The sequence below is a fragment of the Somniosus microcephalus genome, chromosome 2, assembly GCF_052327205.1.
Source record: "Somniosus microcephalus isolate GS21.2 chromosome 2, FLI_Smic_1.0, whole genome shotgun sequence".
NCBI lineage: Eukaryota > Metazoa > Chordata > Chondrichthyes > Squaliformes > Somniosidae > Somniosus > Somniosus microcephalus.
The window spans coordinates 271,527,189-271,545,958 of record NC_140988.1 but is presented as its reverse complement, the minus strand read 5'-3'; the positions used below and the strand labels follow the sequence as shown (position 1 = coordinate 271,545,958).

The 18,770-nt window shown below is 42.5% G+C and overlaps 1 protein-coding gene across 1 annotated transcript in view; it reads left to right on the top strand.

Annotated features, from left to right (window-relative positions):
- The first annotated feature begins 413 nt into the window (after positions 1–413).
- Positions 414–18,770, top strand: part of LOC147123392 (granzyme K-like) — a 28,201-nt gene continuing 9,844 nt past the window's right edge. The window contains exons 1-3 of the mRNA XM_085972267.1: positions 414–515; positions 16,106–16,268; positions 18,581–18,725. Coding sequence (XP_085828393.1) covers positions 455–515; positions 16,106–16,268; positions 18,581–18,725 — 369 coding nt within the window. The 5' untranslated portion in view covers positions 414–454. The remainder of the gene's footprint in view (positions 516–16,105; positions 16,269–18,580; positions 18,726–18,770) is intronic.

The following is an 18,770-nucleotide window of genomic DNA, read 5'->3' as shown; positions in this document are numbered from 1 at the left end:
TAATGTAGAAGAATATCACTTAAAATAATCCTATATATGCCTGTTTAGTGATATCCTTTCTGTTAGGGCTGTCTCTATTTGAAAGTAAACCACATTAAAATGGCACATTCCGTTAATATTTTCTCAGATTTAGTCAGTTCTCATTTATGACATTATTTAGTTTGCACATGATATGGGTTTCTAATAAATATGGCAAATGTGTCATCAGAATATTTCATTGAAAAGTTCAAGCTATATATCAAATGACAGATTCCAAGATTTTTTTTTAAACCTCAGTGAAACCCCAGTTTCCTCTCACTGACGCCTTAATATTTGTTACGGTACTCTGGTCAGCTTTGGGCGTGGTCATTTGGCTTCCCTTAAATAGGATGACATCAAAGTGAACAAACCACATCCCTTTGAGCTCATTATAAATTAATTGAGAACTTTGATTGCAATCACAAGAGAAGCTACAATGAAATCATTGCAACACACACTGTTCATTTCTTTGATTGCTGTTTCCCTAACTCCAGCCTGTAAGTAACAAAATAAGGAACTTTTATACTTAGTATGTTTATATTAGGATTTATTGTAATAATATTTAAATGCTAATAAGTATAGCTTAAGTATTTTTTACAATAATTCACCTAAATTTTCAATGTCTGATGCATTAATATGTTAATATTATCCCTTTCTTTAATTATTACAAAAGACATCTACTTCCCTGCATTTTGATGTATTTTTAGTTCTTAACTTTTTAGGGAGTACAAAAATATTTTTGACTAAAGTAACAAAGCTAAGAGTATTTTGTAGAGAGAAGAAATATGTTTTGCTACCAAACTTTCTGGTAAATCTGCTTGGTAGTATAACATAGGATAATATAGGATATACAGCACAGAAACAGGCCATTCGGCCCAACCAGTCCATGCCGACGTTTATGCTCCACACGAGTCTCTTCCCGTCTTTCCTCATCTAACTCTATCAGCATAACCCTCTATTCCCTTCTCCCTCATATGCTTAGCTAGCCTCTCCTTAAATGCATCTATACTAGTTGCCTCAACTACTTCCTGTGGTAGCGAGTTCCGCATTCCCACCACTCTCGGGGTAAAGACGTTCCTTCTGAATTCCCTATTTGATTTCTTGGTGACTATCTTATATTGATGGCCTCTAGTTTTGCTCTTCCCCACAAGTGGAAACACTCTCTTTGTATCTACTCTATCAAAACCTTTCATAATTTTAAAGACCTCTATTAGGTCACCACCCCCGCCACCCCCCACCCCCTCCCCACCACCCCCCACTTCAGACTTTTTTTTCCAGGAGAAAAGAGACCCAGCCTGTTCATCCTTTCCTGATACGTATACCCTCGCATTTCTGGTATCATCCTTGTAAATCTTCTCTGCACCCTCTCCAGTGCCTCTATATCTTTTTTATAATATGGCAACCAGAATAGCACACAGTACTCCAAGTGTGGTCTAACCAAGGTTCAATACAAGTTTAGCATAACTTCACTACTTTTCAATTCTATCCCTTTAGAAATAACCCCTAGTGCTTGGTTTGCTTTTTTTATGGCTTTGTTAACCTGTATCGCTACTTTTCGTGATTTTGTGTATTTGTACTCCGAGATCCCTTTGCTCCTTTACCCCACCCAGAGTCGCACCCTCCAAGTAATAAGTGACCTCCCTATTCTTCCTACCAAAATGTAATACCTCACATTCATCTGTGTTGAATTTCATTTGCCAATTATATGCCCATTCTACAAGTTTATTAATGTGCTCCTTAAGGGGTCAAAAACCAGGGGGCACAGTTTTAAAGTAATTGGTGGAAGGTTTAGAGGGGATTTGAGGAGAAATTTCTTCACCCAGAGGGTTGTGGGGGTCTGGAACTCACTGTCTGAAAGGGTGGTAGAGGCAGGAACCCAAACAACATTTAAAATGTACTTGGATGTGCACTTGGGATGCTCTAACCTGCAGGGCTAAGGACCAAGAGCTGGGAAGTGGGATTAGTCTGGATAGCTCTTTGTTGGCCAGCGTGGACACGATGGGCCAAAATGGCCTCCTTCCGTGCTGTAACGTTCTATGATTCTATGATTCTCCTGTCATTTGTTGCAGTCCTCCTCAGCATTGACTATCCCCCCAATTTGGTGTCATCCACAAATTTAGAAATTGTGTTTTTGATTCCAAAGTCCAAATCGTTAATGTAAATTGTGAACAACAGTGGTCCCAGCACTGATCCTTGTAGAACACCAGTACCCAACTTCTGCCACTGTAAATTTTAGTCTTTTACCCCCACGCTCTGCTTTCTGTCTTGAAGCCAGCTAGCTATCCATTCTGCTACTTGTCCCCTGACTCCACATTCTCTAACCTTATTCATCAGTCTATTATGTGGTACCTTATCGTAGGCCTCTTGAAAATCTAGATAAATTATATCTATGACATTATCGTTGTATACTCTCTCTGTTAACTCTTCAAAAAATTCAATGAGGTTAGTCATACAAGACTTGCCCTTTTGAAATCCATGCTGACTATTCATTATTATATTTTTGGTTTCTAGATGTTCTATTTTCTCCTTTAGTAGGGATTCCATTATTTTTCCTACCACCGATGTTAAGTTGACTGGTCTATAATTCCCTGGACATGTTCTATCTACCTTCTTAAATATAGGTATTATGTTAGCTTTCCATCAGTCCTCTGGCACTACACCTTTTTCTAACGAATTATTAATGTCTCTGCTATCTCTTCCTTAGATTCTTTTAAAATGCATGGTGTTATCCATCCAGACCAGGGTTTTTTCCTAGTTTGATTAGTTTATTTAATATATCTCCTCTTTTTATTTTAAATGCAGTTATTTCATTACTAATCTCATCATCCAATGTCATGTCCACCTGTTCTATCTCCCTGGCAAATACTGAAGCAAAGTCATTTTTTAATATTTCTGCCATCTCTCTATTGCTGCCTGTGGTATTATTCTGTCCATCCCTTGGCGGCCCTATTCCCATCCCGACCTTCCTTTTCTATTTATGTGCCTATAAAATATTTTACTGTTTTGTTTTATGTTCCTTGATAATTTAATTTCATTGTTCCTCTTTGCCTTCCTAATTTTTTTTTGACTTCTCTCCTAATCTCTTTGTATTCTCCCTTATCATGCTCTCCCCAGCTGTCCATGTACTTAATGTATGCCTCTTTCCTTACCCTCAATTTTTCCCTTATGGCTTTATTCATCCATGGTGTCCCATTAGTGTTTAGTTTGTTCTGCTTTTTTTTAGCGGAATATATTTTTCCTGAACTCTGTTGAACACCGTTTCAAATGTTTCCCGTTGCTGCCAATATTGCTGTCCATTTTATTTTCCTAAGTTCTATTCTCAGCCCCTCAAAATCAGCTTTTCTCCAATCTTTTACCCTGGTCTTCATCATACTTATGTCTTTCTCAATTATTATCTTAAAGCGTATTATATTATGGTCGCAATTGCCTCGATGTTCCCCTACTTTTACTTCTGTTATCTGCTCTGGTTCATTCCCCATTACTAGATCCAGTAGCGAATCCTCCCTTGTTGGGTTTTTTACATATTGGGTTAAAAAGAAGTCCTGTACACATTGTACAAACTCCATTCGCTTATCCCCTTTACCTACCTATTCTGTCCAATTAATATCAGGGTAGTTGAAATCCCCCATGATTATTATTCTATGTTTTTTACTCATTTCCCTAATTTGTTTGCATATTTCTTCCTCCACCTCCCTTCCGCTAATAGGTGGTCTGTAGACTACCCCATTAGTGTGATTAATTCTTTATTATCTTTTATCTCTATCCACATGGATTCTATTTTTGTCTTGCTGATAGCTGCGTCAATTTTTTTCTACCGTTATTATGTTATCCCTAATATGTACAGCTGCTCCACCTTCCCTTTTTCCTCTCTATCTTTTCTAAATATGTTATACCCTGCAATGTTTAATTCCCAATCCTGATTTTTCTGTAGCCATGTCTCAGTAATCCCTATTATGTCTGGTTCCTTGCAACGCGTGATTGCCTCCAGCTCCCCTGTTTTATTACGGACACTGTCGCATTGCTGTACAGACAGTTTAACTCATTTTTAATAGCAGTTCCTTTCACTTTATTTTTAACCATCTTTTTACAGTCCTGTTCTATACCTCTATTCATTCCCTGGCCATCAATGTCCTCCCTTACATTATTCTTTCCTATGCTCGCCTTTCCTGTTCTGTTTATATTTAGTCTGGTTTCATTTCTTGTAAACCCCTCCCTCCATCTTACTAATTTAAAGCCTTTTGTAGTGTCCGTGTGTAGATAAAGACACTGAAGACAGGAGTTGGTTCATAGGTATTTACTAAGCAAGTCTGGTGGGGGTTTCTAAAGGATATACACAACACACAGGCTTATATAGCCCAAGTTGCAATTACCGGCATTCGCACACCTGGGGCTCTTAAAGGCACATACACCATAATTGCTCTTAAAGGCACATACACCACACCTTTGCCACCTCCCTATTTACCCGTTCTGCTAGGACATGGGTCCCATCACGGTTCAGGTGGAGCCCGTCCCATCGGTACAGCTCCTTCCTGTCCCAGAACTGGTGCCAGTGTCCCATGAAAAGGAACCCCTCTTTCTCACACCACACCTTTCACCACGTGTTAATTCTCCTGATCTGACTGCTCCTATGCCAATTTGCACATGTCTCGGGCAATAATCCATAATTTATTACCCTCGAGGTTCTGCTTTTTCATTTAGCTCCTAACTCCTGATAGTCCTTCAGCAGGACTTCCTCCCTGTTCCTACCTATGTTGTTTGTTCTGACATGGACCACGACAACTGGATTTACCCCCTCCCTTTCCGAATTCCTCTCCAGCCGCTTTGAGATATCTCTTAACCTGGCAACACACCCTTCGGGATTCTTGTTCTTGGCTGCAGAGGACGCTATCTATCCCCCTAATTATAGAATCCCCTATCACCACCACATTTCTATACTGCTCTTCCTTCCCTTGGACAGCCTTCTGAATCATGGTGCCTTGGTCTGCATTGTGGCTGTCCTCCCTGCAGACTTTCTCCTGGTTGTCACCAGTAGCGAGTACATTGTAATAAGTACCTGTTGGACAGGACCAGTGTCTGTGGAACCTCATTCTCAACCTCTCCTAAGTCCCCATTACCTGTCTCCCTAGCAGTCACACCCTCCCTTTCCTGAACCTGTGCTTTCCTTTGGGGTGTGACTGTATTCTGGATAAAACTGTCCAGAAATTCCTCCCCCTCCCTTATGTTTCAGAGTGTCTCCAACTCACACTCCAGCTCAATGACTCTGAGCCAGAGTGACTGAAGGCAGAGATATTTCCTGCAGTAGTGGGAATCCGGGACAGTCTCGCTGTCCACAAACTCCCACATACTACAGTCCCGACACATAGAAGAATGAGAGGCGATCTTATTGAAACATATAAGATTGTGAAGGGGCTTGATCGGGTGGATGCGGTGAGGATGTTCCCAATGATGGGTGAAACTAGAACTAGGGGGCATAATCTTAGAATAAGGGGCTGCTCTTTCAAAACTCTAGAATTCTTTACATAAGAACATAAGAAATAGGAGCAGGAGTAGGCCAATCAGCCCCTTGAGCCTGCTCCACCATTCAATAAGATCATGGCTGATCTGATCCTAACCTCAAATCTTCTATCACTCTCCATCCCACCCGAACCCATGTGATCTCCTGGGAGAGGCGAAAAACCAGATAAAAAACCCAATGGCCAATTTGGGAGAAAAAATCTGGGAAATTCCTCTCCGGCCCATCTAGGCGATCGAAACTCGTCCAGGAGATCACTCTGTCCCTATATTTTCTACAGTACTTACCTTCTGTAAAGGCGATCTCCACCCCAGCCAGGAACAGGAATAGAACCATCTCCTGAAATCTAACACAGAATTAGAACACAAGAAGTAGGAGCAGAACCAGGCTACACGGCCCCTGGGCCCGCTCCACTACCCACAGGGCCATGACCATTCCGAACCTAGACTCATGTCCAATTTCCTGCCCGCTCCCCGTAACCCTTAATTCCATTTACTTCTAGGAAACTATCTATTTCTGTTTTAAATGTATTTAATGATGTAGCTGCCACAGCTTTCTGGGGCAGCAAATTCCACAAACCTACCACCCTCTGAGTGAAGAAGTTTCTCCTCATCTCAGTTTTGAAAGAGCAGCCCCTTATTCTAAGATTATGCCCCCTAGTTCTAGTTTCACCCATCATTGGGAACATCCTCACCGCATCCACCCGATCAAGCCCCTTCACAATCTTATATGTTTCAATAAGATCGCCTCTCATTCTTCTGAACTCCAATGAGTAGAGTCCCAATCTACTCAACCTCTCCTCATATGACCACCCCCTCATCCCCGGGATTAACCAAGTGAACCTTCTTTGTACTGACTCGAGAGCAAGTATGTCTTTTCTTAAGTATGGACACCAAAACTGTATGCAGTATTCCAGGTGCGGTCTCACCAATACCTTGTACAACTGCAGCAATACCTCCCTGTTTTTATATTCTATGCCCCTAGCAATAAAAGCCAACATTCCATTGGCCTTCTTGATCACTTGCTGCACCTGCATACTAACTTTTGAGCTTCGTGCACCAGGACCCCCAGATCCCTTTGTACTACAGTACTTTCCAGTTTCTTGCCATTAAGATAATAACTTGCTCTATGATTTTTCCTGCCAAAGTGCATAACCTCACACTTTCCAGTAATGTATTCCATCTGCCAAATCTCTGCCCACTTACTTAGCCTGTCTATGTCCCTTTGCAGGTTTTTTATGTCCTCCTCACTCACTACTTTCCCTCCCATCTTTGTATCATCTGCAAACTTTGATATGTTACACTCGGTCCCCTCCTCCAAATCGTTAATATAGATTGTAAAGAGTTGGGGACCCAGCACTGACCCCTGCGGAACACCACTAGTTACTACGTGCTAGTCAGAGTAGAAATAGAAGGATACTTCAGATGAATACGTGGCTAGAGGAATGGTGCCAGGGGGAGGGATTCAAGTTCCTGGGACATTGGAACCAGTTCTGGGGGAGGTGGGACCAGTTCAAACCGGACGGTTTGCACCTGGGCAGGGCTGGAACCAATGTCCTAGGGGGAGTATTTGCTAGTGCTGTGGGGGAGGGTTTAAACTAAAATGGCAGGGGGTTGGGAACCTGAGTAGGGAGACAGAGGAAAGGGAAACAAGGGTAAAAGCAAAAGATAGAAAGGAGAAAAACAAAAGTGGCAGTCAGAGAAATCAACGGTTTAAATCAAACATGGCCACAGTAAATAATAATTCTAATAGGACTAAGAGCGTTAAAAAAACAAGCCTGAAGGCTTTGTGTCTTAATGCGAGGAGCATTTGTAATAAGGTGGATGAATTGGCTGCGCAAATAGAAGTAAACAAGTACGATTTGGTTGGGATTACGGAAACATGGCTCAAGGAAGGCCAGGACTGGGAACTCAACATCCTGGGGTATTCGATATTCAGGAAAGATAGGCAAAAAGGAAAGGGAGGTGGGGTAGCATTACTGGTTAAAGAAGGGAATAACACAATTGTAATGAAGGATATTAGCTCTGATGAGGTGGAATCTGTATGGGTAGAATTGAGAAATACTAAGGGGAAAAAAACGTTAGTGGGAGTGGTTTATAGACCTCCAAACAGTAAGGCGGAGGTTGGGGATGGCATTAAAAGAGAAATTAAAGAAGTGTGCAATAAGGGCACAGCAGTCATCATGGGTGACTTTAATCTACATATAGATTGGGCCAACCAAATGAGTAACAATACTGTGGAGGAGGAATTCCTGGAGTGTTTACGGGATGGTTTCCTGGACCAATATGTTGAGGAACCAACCAGAGATCAGGCCATCTTAGACTGGGTATTATGTAACGAGAAAGGATTAATTAGCAATCTTGTTGTACGAGGCCGCTTGGGTCGGAGCGATCATAATATGATCGAAATCTTCATTAAGATGGAGAATGAAGTAGTTGACTCGGAGACTAGGGTCCTCAATTTAAATAAAGGAAACTACGATGGTCTGCGGAGAGAGTTGGGTAGGATTGATTGGGGAATGGCACTCAAAGGGTTGATGGTGGATAGGCAATGGCAAACATTCAAAGACCGAATGGATGAACTACAGAATTTGTTCATCCCAGTTTGGCATAAAAATAAAACAAAAAAGGTGACACAACCGTGGCTAACAAGGGAAATTAGGGATAGCATAAGATCCAAGGAGACGACATATAAATTGGCCAGAAAAAGCAATAATCCTGAGGATTGGGAGCAGTTTAGGATTCAACAAAGGAGGACAAAGGGATTAATTAAGAAAGGGAAAATAGAATATGACAGTAAGCTTGCAGAGAACATAAAAACTGACTGTAAAAGCTTTTATAGATATGTGAAGAGTAAAAGATTGGTGAAGTCAAGCGTAGGTCCCTTGCAGTCAGAATCGGGGGAATTTATAATGGGGAACAAAGAAATGGCACACCAACTAAACACATATTTTGGTTCTGTCTTCACAAAGGAGGACACAAATAACCTCCCAGAGATGCCGGGGAACATAGGGTCTGATGAAAGGGTGGAACTGAAAGAAATCAGTATTTGTAGGGAAATGGTGTTAGGAAAATTGATGGGACTGAAGGCCGATAAATCCCCAGGGCCTGATAATCTACATCCCAGGGTACTTAAGGAAGTGGCCCTAGAAATAGTAGATGCATTGCTGGTCATCTTCCAGAACTCGATAGACTCTGGAGCGGTACCCATGGATTGGCGGGTAGCTAATGTTACCCCACTATTCAAAAAATGTGGTAGAGAAAAGGTGGGGAATTATAGACCGGTAAGCTTGACATCGGTAGTGGGGAAAATGCTAGAGTCCATTATAAAAAATGTAATAGCAGAGCACTTGGAAAGCAGTGACTGGATCGGACAAAGTCAACATGGATTTACAAAAGGTAAATCATGCTTGACTAATCTACTGGAATTTTTTGAGGATGTAACTGGTAAAATAGATAAGGGAGAACCAGTGGATGTGGTGTATTTGGACTTTCAGAAGGCTTTCGATAAGGTCCCGCATAAGAGATTAGCGTGCAAAATTAAAGCACATGGGATTGGGGGCAAGGTATTGACTTGGATAGAGAACTGGTTGGCGGACAGAAAGCAAAGAGTTGGAATAAACTGGTCGTTTTCCGAGTGGCAGGCAGTGACTAGTGGGGTACCGCAAGGATCGGTCCTAGGACCCCAGCTGTTCACAATATATATTAATGATCTGGACGAGGGAATTGGATGTAATATCTCCAAATTTGCAGACGACACAAAGCTGGGTGGGAAGGTATGCTGTGAGGAGGATGTTGTGAAACTCCAGCATGATTTGGACAGGTTGGGTGATTGGGCAGAAACATGGCAAATGCACTATAATGTGGATAAATGTGAGGTTATCCACTTTGGTGGCAAAAACAGGAAGGCAGATTATTATTTGAATGGCAATAGATTGGGAGAAGGGGAAGTGCAAAGAGACCTGGGTGTTCTTGTACACCAGTCGCTGAAGGTAAGCATGCAGGTGCAGCAGGCGGTTAAGAAGGCAAATGGTATGTTGGCCTTCGTAGCAAGAGGGTTCGAGTACAAGAACAAGGATGTCTTGCTGCAGTTGTACAGGGCCTTGGTGAGACCACACCTTGAGTATTGTGTACAGTTTTGGTCGCCTTACCTGAGGAAGGACGTACTTGCCATGGAAGGAGTGCAACAAAGATTCACCAGGCTGATACCTTGGATGGCAGGAATGACGTATGAGGAGAGATTGTGTCGATTGGGATTATACTCACTGGAGTTTAGAAGATTGAGAGGGGATCTCATCGAAACCTATAAAATTCTCAGGCCTGGACAGACTAGATGCAGGAAGGATGTTTCTGATGGCCGGGGAGTCCAGAACCAGGGGTCATAGTCTAAGGGTAAGGGGTAAGCCATTTAGGACTGAAATGAGGAGGAATTTCTTCACCCAGAGAGTGGTGAACCTGTGGAATTCTCTGCCACAGAGGGCGGTGGAGGCCAGTTCATTAAGTATATTCAAGAAAGAGTTGGATATATTTCTTAAGGCTAAAGGGATCAAGGGATATGGGGAGAAGGCAGGGACCGGGTACTGAATTTGGATGATCAGCCATGATCTCATTGAATGGCGGAGCAGGCTCGAAGGGCCGAATGGCCTACTCCTGCTCCTATCTTCTATGTTTCTATGATTACCAGTCTGAGAATGAACCATTTATCCCAACTCTCTGCTTTCTGTTAGAGAGCCAATCCTCCACCCACGCCAGAATATTACCCCCAATCCCGTGATTTTTTATCTTAAGCAATAATCTTTTGTGTGGCACCTTGTCAAATGCCTTTTGGAAGTCTAAATACACTCTGTCCACTGGTTCCCCTTTATCCACCCTGTATGTTACTTCCTCAAAGAACTCAAGCAAATTTGTCAAACATGACTTCCCCTTCATGAAACCATGCTGAGTTTGTCCTATTAAATTATGTTTATCCAAATGTCCCGTTACTGTCTCCTTAATAATGGACTCTAACATTTTACCAACCACAGATGTTAGGCTAACAGGTCTATAGTTTCCAGCCTTCTGCTGACTACCCTTTTTAAATAAGGGTGTTACATTAGCAGTTTTCCAATCTGCCGGGACCTTTGCTGAGTCCATGGAGTTTTGGAAAATTATTACCAATGCATCCACTATCCCGACCGCCACTTCCCTCAAGACCCTAGGATGTAAGCCATCAGGTCCAGGGGATTTATCCACCTTGAGTCCCATTATTTTACCAAGTACCACTTCCTTAGTGATTTTAATCATATTTAGCTCCTCCCCCCTAGAGCCCCCTGTTTGTCCAGTGTTGGGATATTCTTAGTGTCCTCTACCGTAAAGACTGATACAAAATATTTGTTCAGCGTTTTTGCCATCTCCATGTTTCCCACCATTAATTTCCCGGTCTCATCCTCTAAGGGACCAACATTTACTTTAGCCACCCTTTTTCTTTTTATATAACTATAGAAACTTTTGCTATCTGTTTTTATATTTTTTGCTAATTTACTTTCATAATCTATCTTCCCTTTCTTAATCAATCTTTTAGTTATTTTTTGCTGTCTTTTAAAGACTTCCCAATCTTCTATCCTCCCACTAGATTTGGCTACCTTATATGCCCTTGTTTTTAGTCAGATACTATCCTTAATTACTTTACTTAGCCACGGATGGCTATCTTTTCTTTTACACTCTTTTTTCCTCAGTGGAATATATTTGTTTTGGAAGTTGTAAAATAACTCCTTAAATGTACACCACTGATCATGTACCATCTTACCCTTTAATCTATTTTCCCAGTCCACTCTAATCCATTCCGCTCTCATACCTTCATAGTCTCCTTTATTCAAGCTCAGCATGCTTGTTTGAGATCCAACCTTCTCACCCTCTAATTGAATATGGAATTCAACCACTTTATGGTCACTCATTCCAAGGGGATCCTTTAATAGGACATTTTTAATTAATCCTGTCTCATTACACAGGACCAAATCTAAGTTTGCTTGCCCCCTGGTCGGTTCAGTTACATACTGCTCAAGAAACCCATCCCTAATACACTCAATGAACTCATCCTCAAGGCTGCTCTGCCCAATTTGATTTGTCCAGTTAATATGATAGTTAAAATCCCCCATAATTATAGCTGTTCCCTTATTACAAGCCTCAACTATTTCCTGATTAATACTCCATCCAACAGAGTTGCAACTGTTCGGAGGCCTATAGACTACGCCCACTAGTGTTTTTTTCCCCTTGTTATTCCTTATCTCCACCCAAACTGTTTCACTATCCTGCTCCTTTGACCCAATATCATTTCTCTGTATTATAGTGATTCCTTCCTTTATTAACATAGCCACCCGACCTGCCCTCCCTTCCTGCCTGTCCTTCCTGATTGTTAAATAACCTGGTATGTTTAATTCCCAGTCATGGTCACCCTGCAGCCATGTTTCTGTAATGGCCACAAGATCATACCCATATGTAGTTATTTGTGCCGTTAACTCATTCATTTTGTTACGAATGCTACGTGCATTCAGATAAAGAACTTTCAAATATGTTTTGTGACACTCAGTTGCTGTTTTTTCCCCTTTTACTACTTTACCTTTTACTCCATACCTTCTGTCCCTTCCTGACATGTTCTGTTTTTTAATTCCCCCACTGCTACCTAAGTCTATGACCTTCTCCGTTGTCATTTCTATTATTTGCTCTCTAGAAACCTCCCCCCCACTAATTAGTTTAAAGCCCTCTCTATAGCCCTAGTTATATGATTCGCCAGGACTCTAGTCCCAGCACTGGCCAAGTGGAGTCTGTCCCAATGGAACAGCTCCCTCCTGTCCCAGTACTAGTGCCAGTGTCCCAAGAAGCAAAACCCATTTCTCCCACACCAGTCTTTGAGCCACGCATTTAACTCTTTAATTTTATTTATCCTAGCCAAATTCGCTCGTGGCTCAAGTAATAACCCAGAGATTATTACCCTTGAGGTTCTGTTTTTTAATTTGACCCCTAGCTGCTCATACTCCTTTCACAGAACCTTCTTCCTTGTCCTATCTACGTCGTTTGTACCAACATGGACCACGACAAATGGATCCTCCCCCTCCCACTCCAAGTTTCTTTCCAGCCCAGAAGAGATGTCCTTAACCCTGGCACCGGGCAGGCAACACAGCCTTCGGGACTCCCGCTCTTGACTGCAGAGAACCCTATCTATCCCCCTAATGATACTATCCCCTACCACTACAACATTTCTTTTTACTCCCTCCACTTGAATGGCCCCCTGTACCACAGTGCTGTGGCCAGGTTGCTCATCCTCCCTGCAGTCCCCGCTCCCGCCCTCACAGGGAGTAAGAACCTCGATCCTGTTTGACAAGAGCAAGGGCTGCGTCTCCTTCAACACTACCTCCTGGATCCCTGTACCTGCCTCACTCGTAGTCACACCGTCCTGTCCCTGACCATGGACTACATCAGCATTAATTAATTTCATAGGTGTGACCACCTCCTGAAACATAGAGTCCAGGAACTTCTCCCCCTCCCTGATGTGTTGCAGTGTCTGAAGCTCAGTCTCAAGCTCTTTAACATGGAGCTTGAGTTCCTCAAGCAGCAAACACTTATCGCAAATGTAATCACCGTGAGCTCCAATGGGGTCCACCAGCTCCCACATTTCGCAACAGTGACACATCACCTGTTCACCCATATCTATGTAATTAATTAAATTTTTTATTATTAGTTATGAAGACCCTCTGCCCCGATATAGATGATAATATTACACCACTATTTAATAGGACTTACCAACTTAAAGGTAAAGAAGAGAAGGAAGAGGACCTACCAACCAGCTGATCACCAACCTCCCTCGTGAATGCTGTCTGGGGGACCTGTCCGGTTGAATTGTCTCGCTGCTCCGCTTCCGCAGTGTTGGATTAGCCTGAGAGTGGGAAGCAAAACAGAGCAAAAAGCACCCCCTCACCGCCCACTTGCCCGAACTCTCCCACTTACCAAACTCTACTTACACTCAATGCGACCGCACTCAGCGCCACCGCACTAAGCCCGCCCCTTTTTATACCCAGATTCTACTTCCGGTTTAAACTCCCCAACAGCTTAATTTACACTAAAAAATTAAACTTACTTCAAATAATTAACTTTTTTACTCACTTAAATTCAGTAAATGCACTTAAAAGACTTTTCCTGCCACTTATCAAACTCTGCTTAAACTCAATGCGACTTGCACTCAGCCTACCGCACTAAGCCCGCCCCTTTTTATACCCGGATTCTACTTCCGGTTTAAACTCCCCAACAGCTTAATTTACTCTAAAAAATTTAACTCACTTCAAATAATTAACTTTTTTACTCTCTAAAATTCAGTAAATGCACTTAAAAGACTTTTTCTGCCACTTACCAAACTCTGCTTAAACTCAATGCTTATTGATAACCTGAATTGATTTAATTAGTTAAAGTTTTTACTCAAACGATTATTTATAGTTATATTAATTAATTAGTTTATCTGGTTAAGTTATTAATGTAATAAAGTAATAGCTATAGTTCCCCACCTCTTAGTTTAAATCACTGCACTAGCTTAGAGAAAAAATAAACACTGTAATACTCACCAATATTCAACAGCAGAAGTAAGTTGTGTTGCCTGTTGGTCTAGTGAGTATGGACACCAGATTTCATTCTCATGGGGTTAATTTTAACTTTGGGCGAAGATGTAAAACAAATGATATCAAATTAGCCACCCGTTATATACCTCATCTAATTATACTTTCCATTGAATATCATCGGGACCCGACTGCAATTTTAGTCTGAGGCCTAAGCCACTTTCTGCCAAGCCAAACCTGCCAGAAAGTGAATCGTGGGCCAGAAAAGGCCCAGGCAGATAAGTAATTTTTTAGGTTTTCTTGTGGGCCAGGAGGAGCAGGAGTACCCTGGGGGTGCCCACCTCCCCCACCGTGACCACCCCCCACCCCCGCCTTCCCCTGCACCACTTACGTGACTTCCAGGGACCATTCCCGTGGGTCATCAGTGAGTGAGCGACCATTGGCCGCCCTTCCGCATCTTCTCACAGCTGGCTTTATGGCTGCATAAACAGGAACCGAGAAGCAGTGTTGGAAAGAGAACTGCAAAGGGGAACATTGGGACAACTAAGACTCAGTGACTGGCTGGTTCCACCAGAACCCACAGCCTGACCCATTTTCCCTGCCCATTCTTCACACTGAATGTCATGAGCTTACATCTCGTTTAGAACTGTAACTAACTCACGGTGACCTCTGAGCACTGGGAATGAACGTATTTGAAAATTCTTGATGGATTTACTTTCTTTTTACTCATTCACAGGATGTGGGCATTGCTGGCAGGGCCAGCAGTTATTGCCCATCCCTAATTGCCCTTGAGGTGGTGAGCTGCCTTCTTGAACCGCTGCAGTCCGTGTGGTGAAGGTACTTCCACAGTGCTGTTATTTCCAAGTCAGGATAGTGTGTGACTTGGAGGTGATGGTGTTCCCATGCGGCTGCTGCTCTTGTCATTCTAAGTGGTCTAGGTCGCGGGTTTGGGAGATGCTGTCGAAGAAGCCTTGGCAAGTTGCTGCAGTGCAGTTTGTAGATGGTACACACTGCAGCCACAGTACGCCGGTGGTGGAGGTAGTAAAGGTTTAAGGTGGTGGCTGGAGTGCCGATCAAGCATACTGCTTTGTCCTGGATGGTGTCGAACTTCTTGAATGTTGTTGGAGCTGCACTCATCCAGGCAAGTGGAGAGTATTCCATCACACTCCTGACTTGTGCCTTGTAGTTGGTGGAAAGTCTTTGTGGAGTCAGGAGGTGAGTCACTCACCACAGAATACCCAGCCGCTGACCTGTTCTTGTAGCCACAGTATTTGCGTGGCTTGTGCAGTTAAGTTTCTAGTCAATGGTGACACCCCCCCAGGATGTTGATGGCGGGGGGTTTGGCAATGGTAATGCCATTGAATGTCAAGGGGAGGTGGTTAGACCCTCTCTTGTTGGGGATGGCCATTGCCTGCCACTTATGTGGCATGTATGTTACTTGCCACTTATCAGCCCAAGCCTGAATGTTGTCCCTTCTTGCTGCATGCGGGCACGGACTGTTTCATTATCTGAGGAGTTGTGAATGGAACTGAACACTGTGCAATCATCAGCGAACATCCCCACTTCTGACCTTATGATGAAGGAAGGTCATTGATGCAGCAGTTGAAGATGGTTGGGCCTAGGACACTGTTCTGAGGAACTCCTGCAGCAATGTCCAGAGGCTGTGATGATTGACCTCCAACAATCACAACCATCTTCCTTTGTGCCAGGTATGATTCCAGCCAGTAGAGAGTTTTCCCCCTGATTCCCATTGACTTCAATATTACTAGGGCTCCTTTGTGCCACACTTGGTCAAATGCTGCCTTGATGTCAAGGGCAGTCACTCTCACCTCACTTTCATTAGAATGCTTTATGTACATTAAAAGTTATATAAAATCATATTAAATTTAAACATATGATTACTCCTACATTCATCTATGTAAAGATCTATAATAACTCAGTGCTCGTTTCAACTTATGAAATGGCCTTTCAATACCTTTTATATATTTTTATTACAGATCATGGGGTGGAAATTATCAGAGGCCGTGAGGTTAAACCCCATTCAAAACCTTATATGGCATCAATTCAAGCTTTTAACAATAGGAGGAAGAGCTATGAACATCAATGCGGAGGGGCTTTGATCAAAAGTAAATGGATACTGACTGCAGCACACTGTAAAATGTAAGCTATAGTGTGCAGATGTATAAATGAAGTATTATTATGATTATTAACTCAAATTTATAAAGCGCTTAGCTCACACACCTAGCCTGCATGAAATAATTACTTTCAAACACTGTAGCCACAACATTATTATCCTGCAGAGCACCATGTTATTGGTGTATATTTCAGTTAGCATGATCCTTGATATGATAAAAAATATCTAAATCTAATTATTTACTTTCATAGATGGCCTAGTTGTTAGATGGCAAAAAAATCATATAGTTCTGTAGTTGTGAACATGACTTTATTTGATCAGCCAGGTGTCTGATACCTATGCAAGACCCAAGGCTTCAGAATCCCAAACATATGTAGGAGTATTGCTGGAGTTTTACCAGCTAAAACTGTGCCTTCTACAGTATTTTTGAGCCTCCCACTGCTTGTCCAGCTAGAACTACCCTGACTGTTAAACCATTGGCTTGTCGGATTATATGGAGACAAGTAGAAAGCATCGCTGCCCCTAATAATAGGCCTACCTCAGCGGGTCCAATCAATGAGTCCACCCATGTTCTCACATGCCAACATTTTTTGGAGCAGAATTGTTTTAATAACATCTTGAGCAATTTGCAGGATGAACAAAATGACCATAGAGGATTCTTGGTGTTAATAACTTGTGTGAGTAATGGCCTGGTGTTACCAGCATCAGCTCCAAAGTCATCAGTATCAAACTAAAGAACATCCATAAGTATTCTATGAGGCTGACTTTCTGAGTATGTCCTATTGGTGGGGAGCCTTACCACAGACTGCAGATATCAGGAAATCTCAAGTAAGGCTCTCTGACAGTAGCATGTAGTTAGAAATTTGGCCAAGGCAGAACTGCACATAAGAGGGCCAAACTTCTGCTGCCCTTCAGGTGGGAGTACACTGAGAGAGCCAGAAATTAGCTTGGGACCTGAATATATTGGGTTTTCCTTTAGGGATTCTGCGGGGCCTTATATTGGGTAGAACCTCTGTCTGCCTCTTGCAGGAGGGGGTTGAACATCTGTCTGCCTCTTGCAGGAGGGGGTTGAACATCTGTCTGCCTCTTGCAGGAGGGGGTTGTACATCTCTCTGCCTCTTGCAGGAGGGGGCTGAATATCTGTCTGCCTCTTTCAGGAGGGGGCTGAATATCTGTCTGCCTCTTGCAGGAGGGGGCTGAATATCTGTCTGCCTCTTGCAGGAGGGGGTTGACCAGGAGACTAGGATCCCCAATACTGGGAGTCCCTGCTACCCATCAGTGTTAACATCATCAACAGCAGCACACCTGGCCATCCGCCAAATGCCATGTTTGTCCCATCTGAGGGTTCAGGTCACAGAAGAAAAAAGGACATTTGTTAAAATTATTTAAATGCAACCCCTTTAGAAAGGGCGATGATTGGGGCACTGGTGCTATCTTTTGGGGTGGGGAGTGGTCTTGGCTCTCCCTCTCCCCCAAGTAACCCCCTAGTTGGCCATTCTTCTGCAGTAAATAGTTTCTGGAGCATGGCGGCCATTTACATGTGCCCTGTTGGTGTGGGAGAGCACAGAAATTTAAAAACTTCCATCTTCCCTCGCAAACCTTTGGTGAGTCGCTGGCAGAGATCCTGAGCAAGCACATCTGGCTCTTAGGCTGGGATGTACTCTCCCCCACCTATGTTTGATCCCACTTCGATTTTCTAGAGTGAAAACTTTGCTAACTGTTTTCATTTTATATTCATTCTCGAGTTAAAATTCACACCTCCATCTGCCTGCACTTTTTTTTTAAATAACAAAACCAATGTACGTATACTAGAGATCAAAAGGAAAAAAATGTGATTACTGAAAATCTGAAGTAAAAACAGAAACTTCTAGAAATGCACAGCAGGTCAGTCAGCATCCGATGAAGGAATCCACTGAAATGGCAACTTTTCACGTACTGACCGACCTATTATTTATTTCCAGCATTTTGTGTGTTTAATAATGTGATAACCTGCTGTATGTTTGTATGAAATGCAGAGGCTTTGCATACATGAGGGAGAAGGGAATAGAGGGATATGGGAACAGGGTGGGAGGAGGTAGAGTGGGAGTAACCTCGTGTGCAATATAAACACCAACATAAAACAGTTGGACTGAGTGTCATTTTTCTGCGCCGTAGATTCAATTTTTGATGTAATGATGAAAACAACAGTGAATAGTAAGGGAGTGGGATAATTTTGTTCAGCCTGATATTCTTACACTGTTTGAGATTCTGATTGTTCTTTTTCTGATGAATTTCTGAAAATTGTCTTTTTTTTTAATGGAAGCAAAGAATAATTTTCTATCTTTCTGATGAAATGCAGAGGCTCTGGAAAGATCCAAGTAGTTCTTGGAGCACATTCTCTTTCACAGGATGAGAAGAGCCAACAAAAACTTCAGGTCAAGGAGCAGATCCCCCATGAAGAGTTTAGCAAAAAAACAAAAGAAAATGACATCATGCTGATAGAAGTATGAATTTTATTTATTTTATTATGGCTTGCTTGTGGTGTTTAA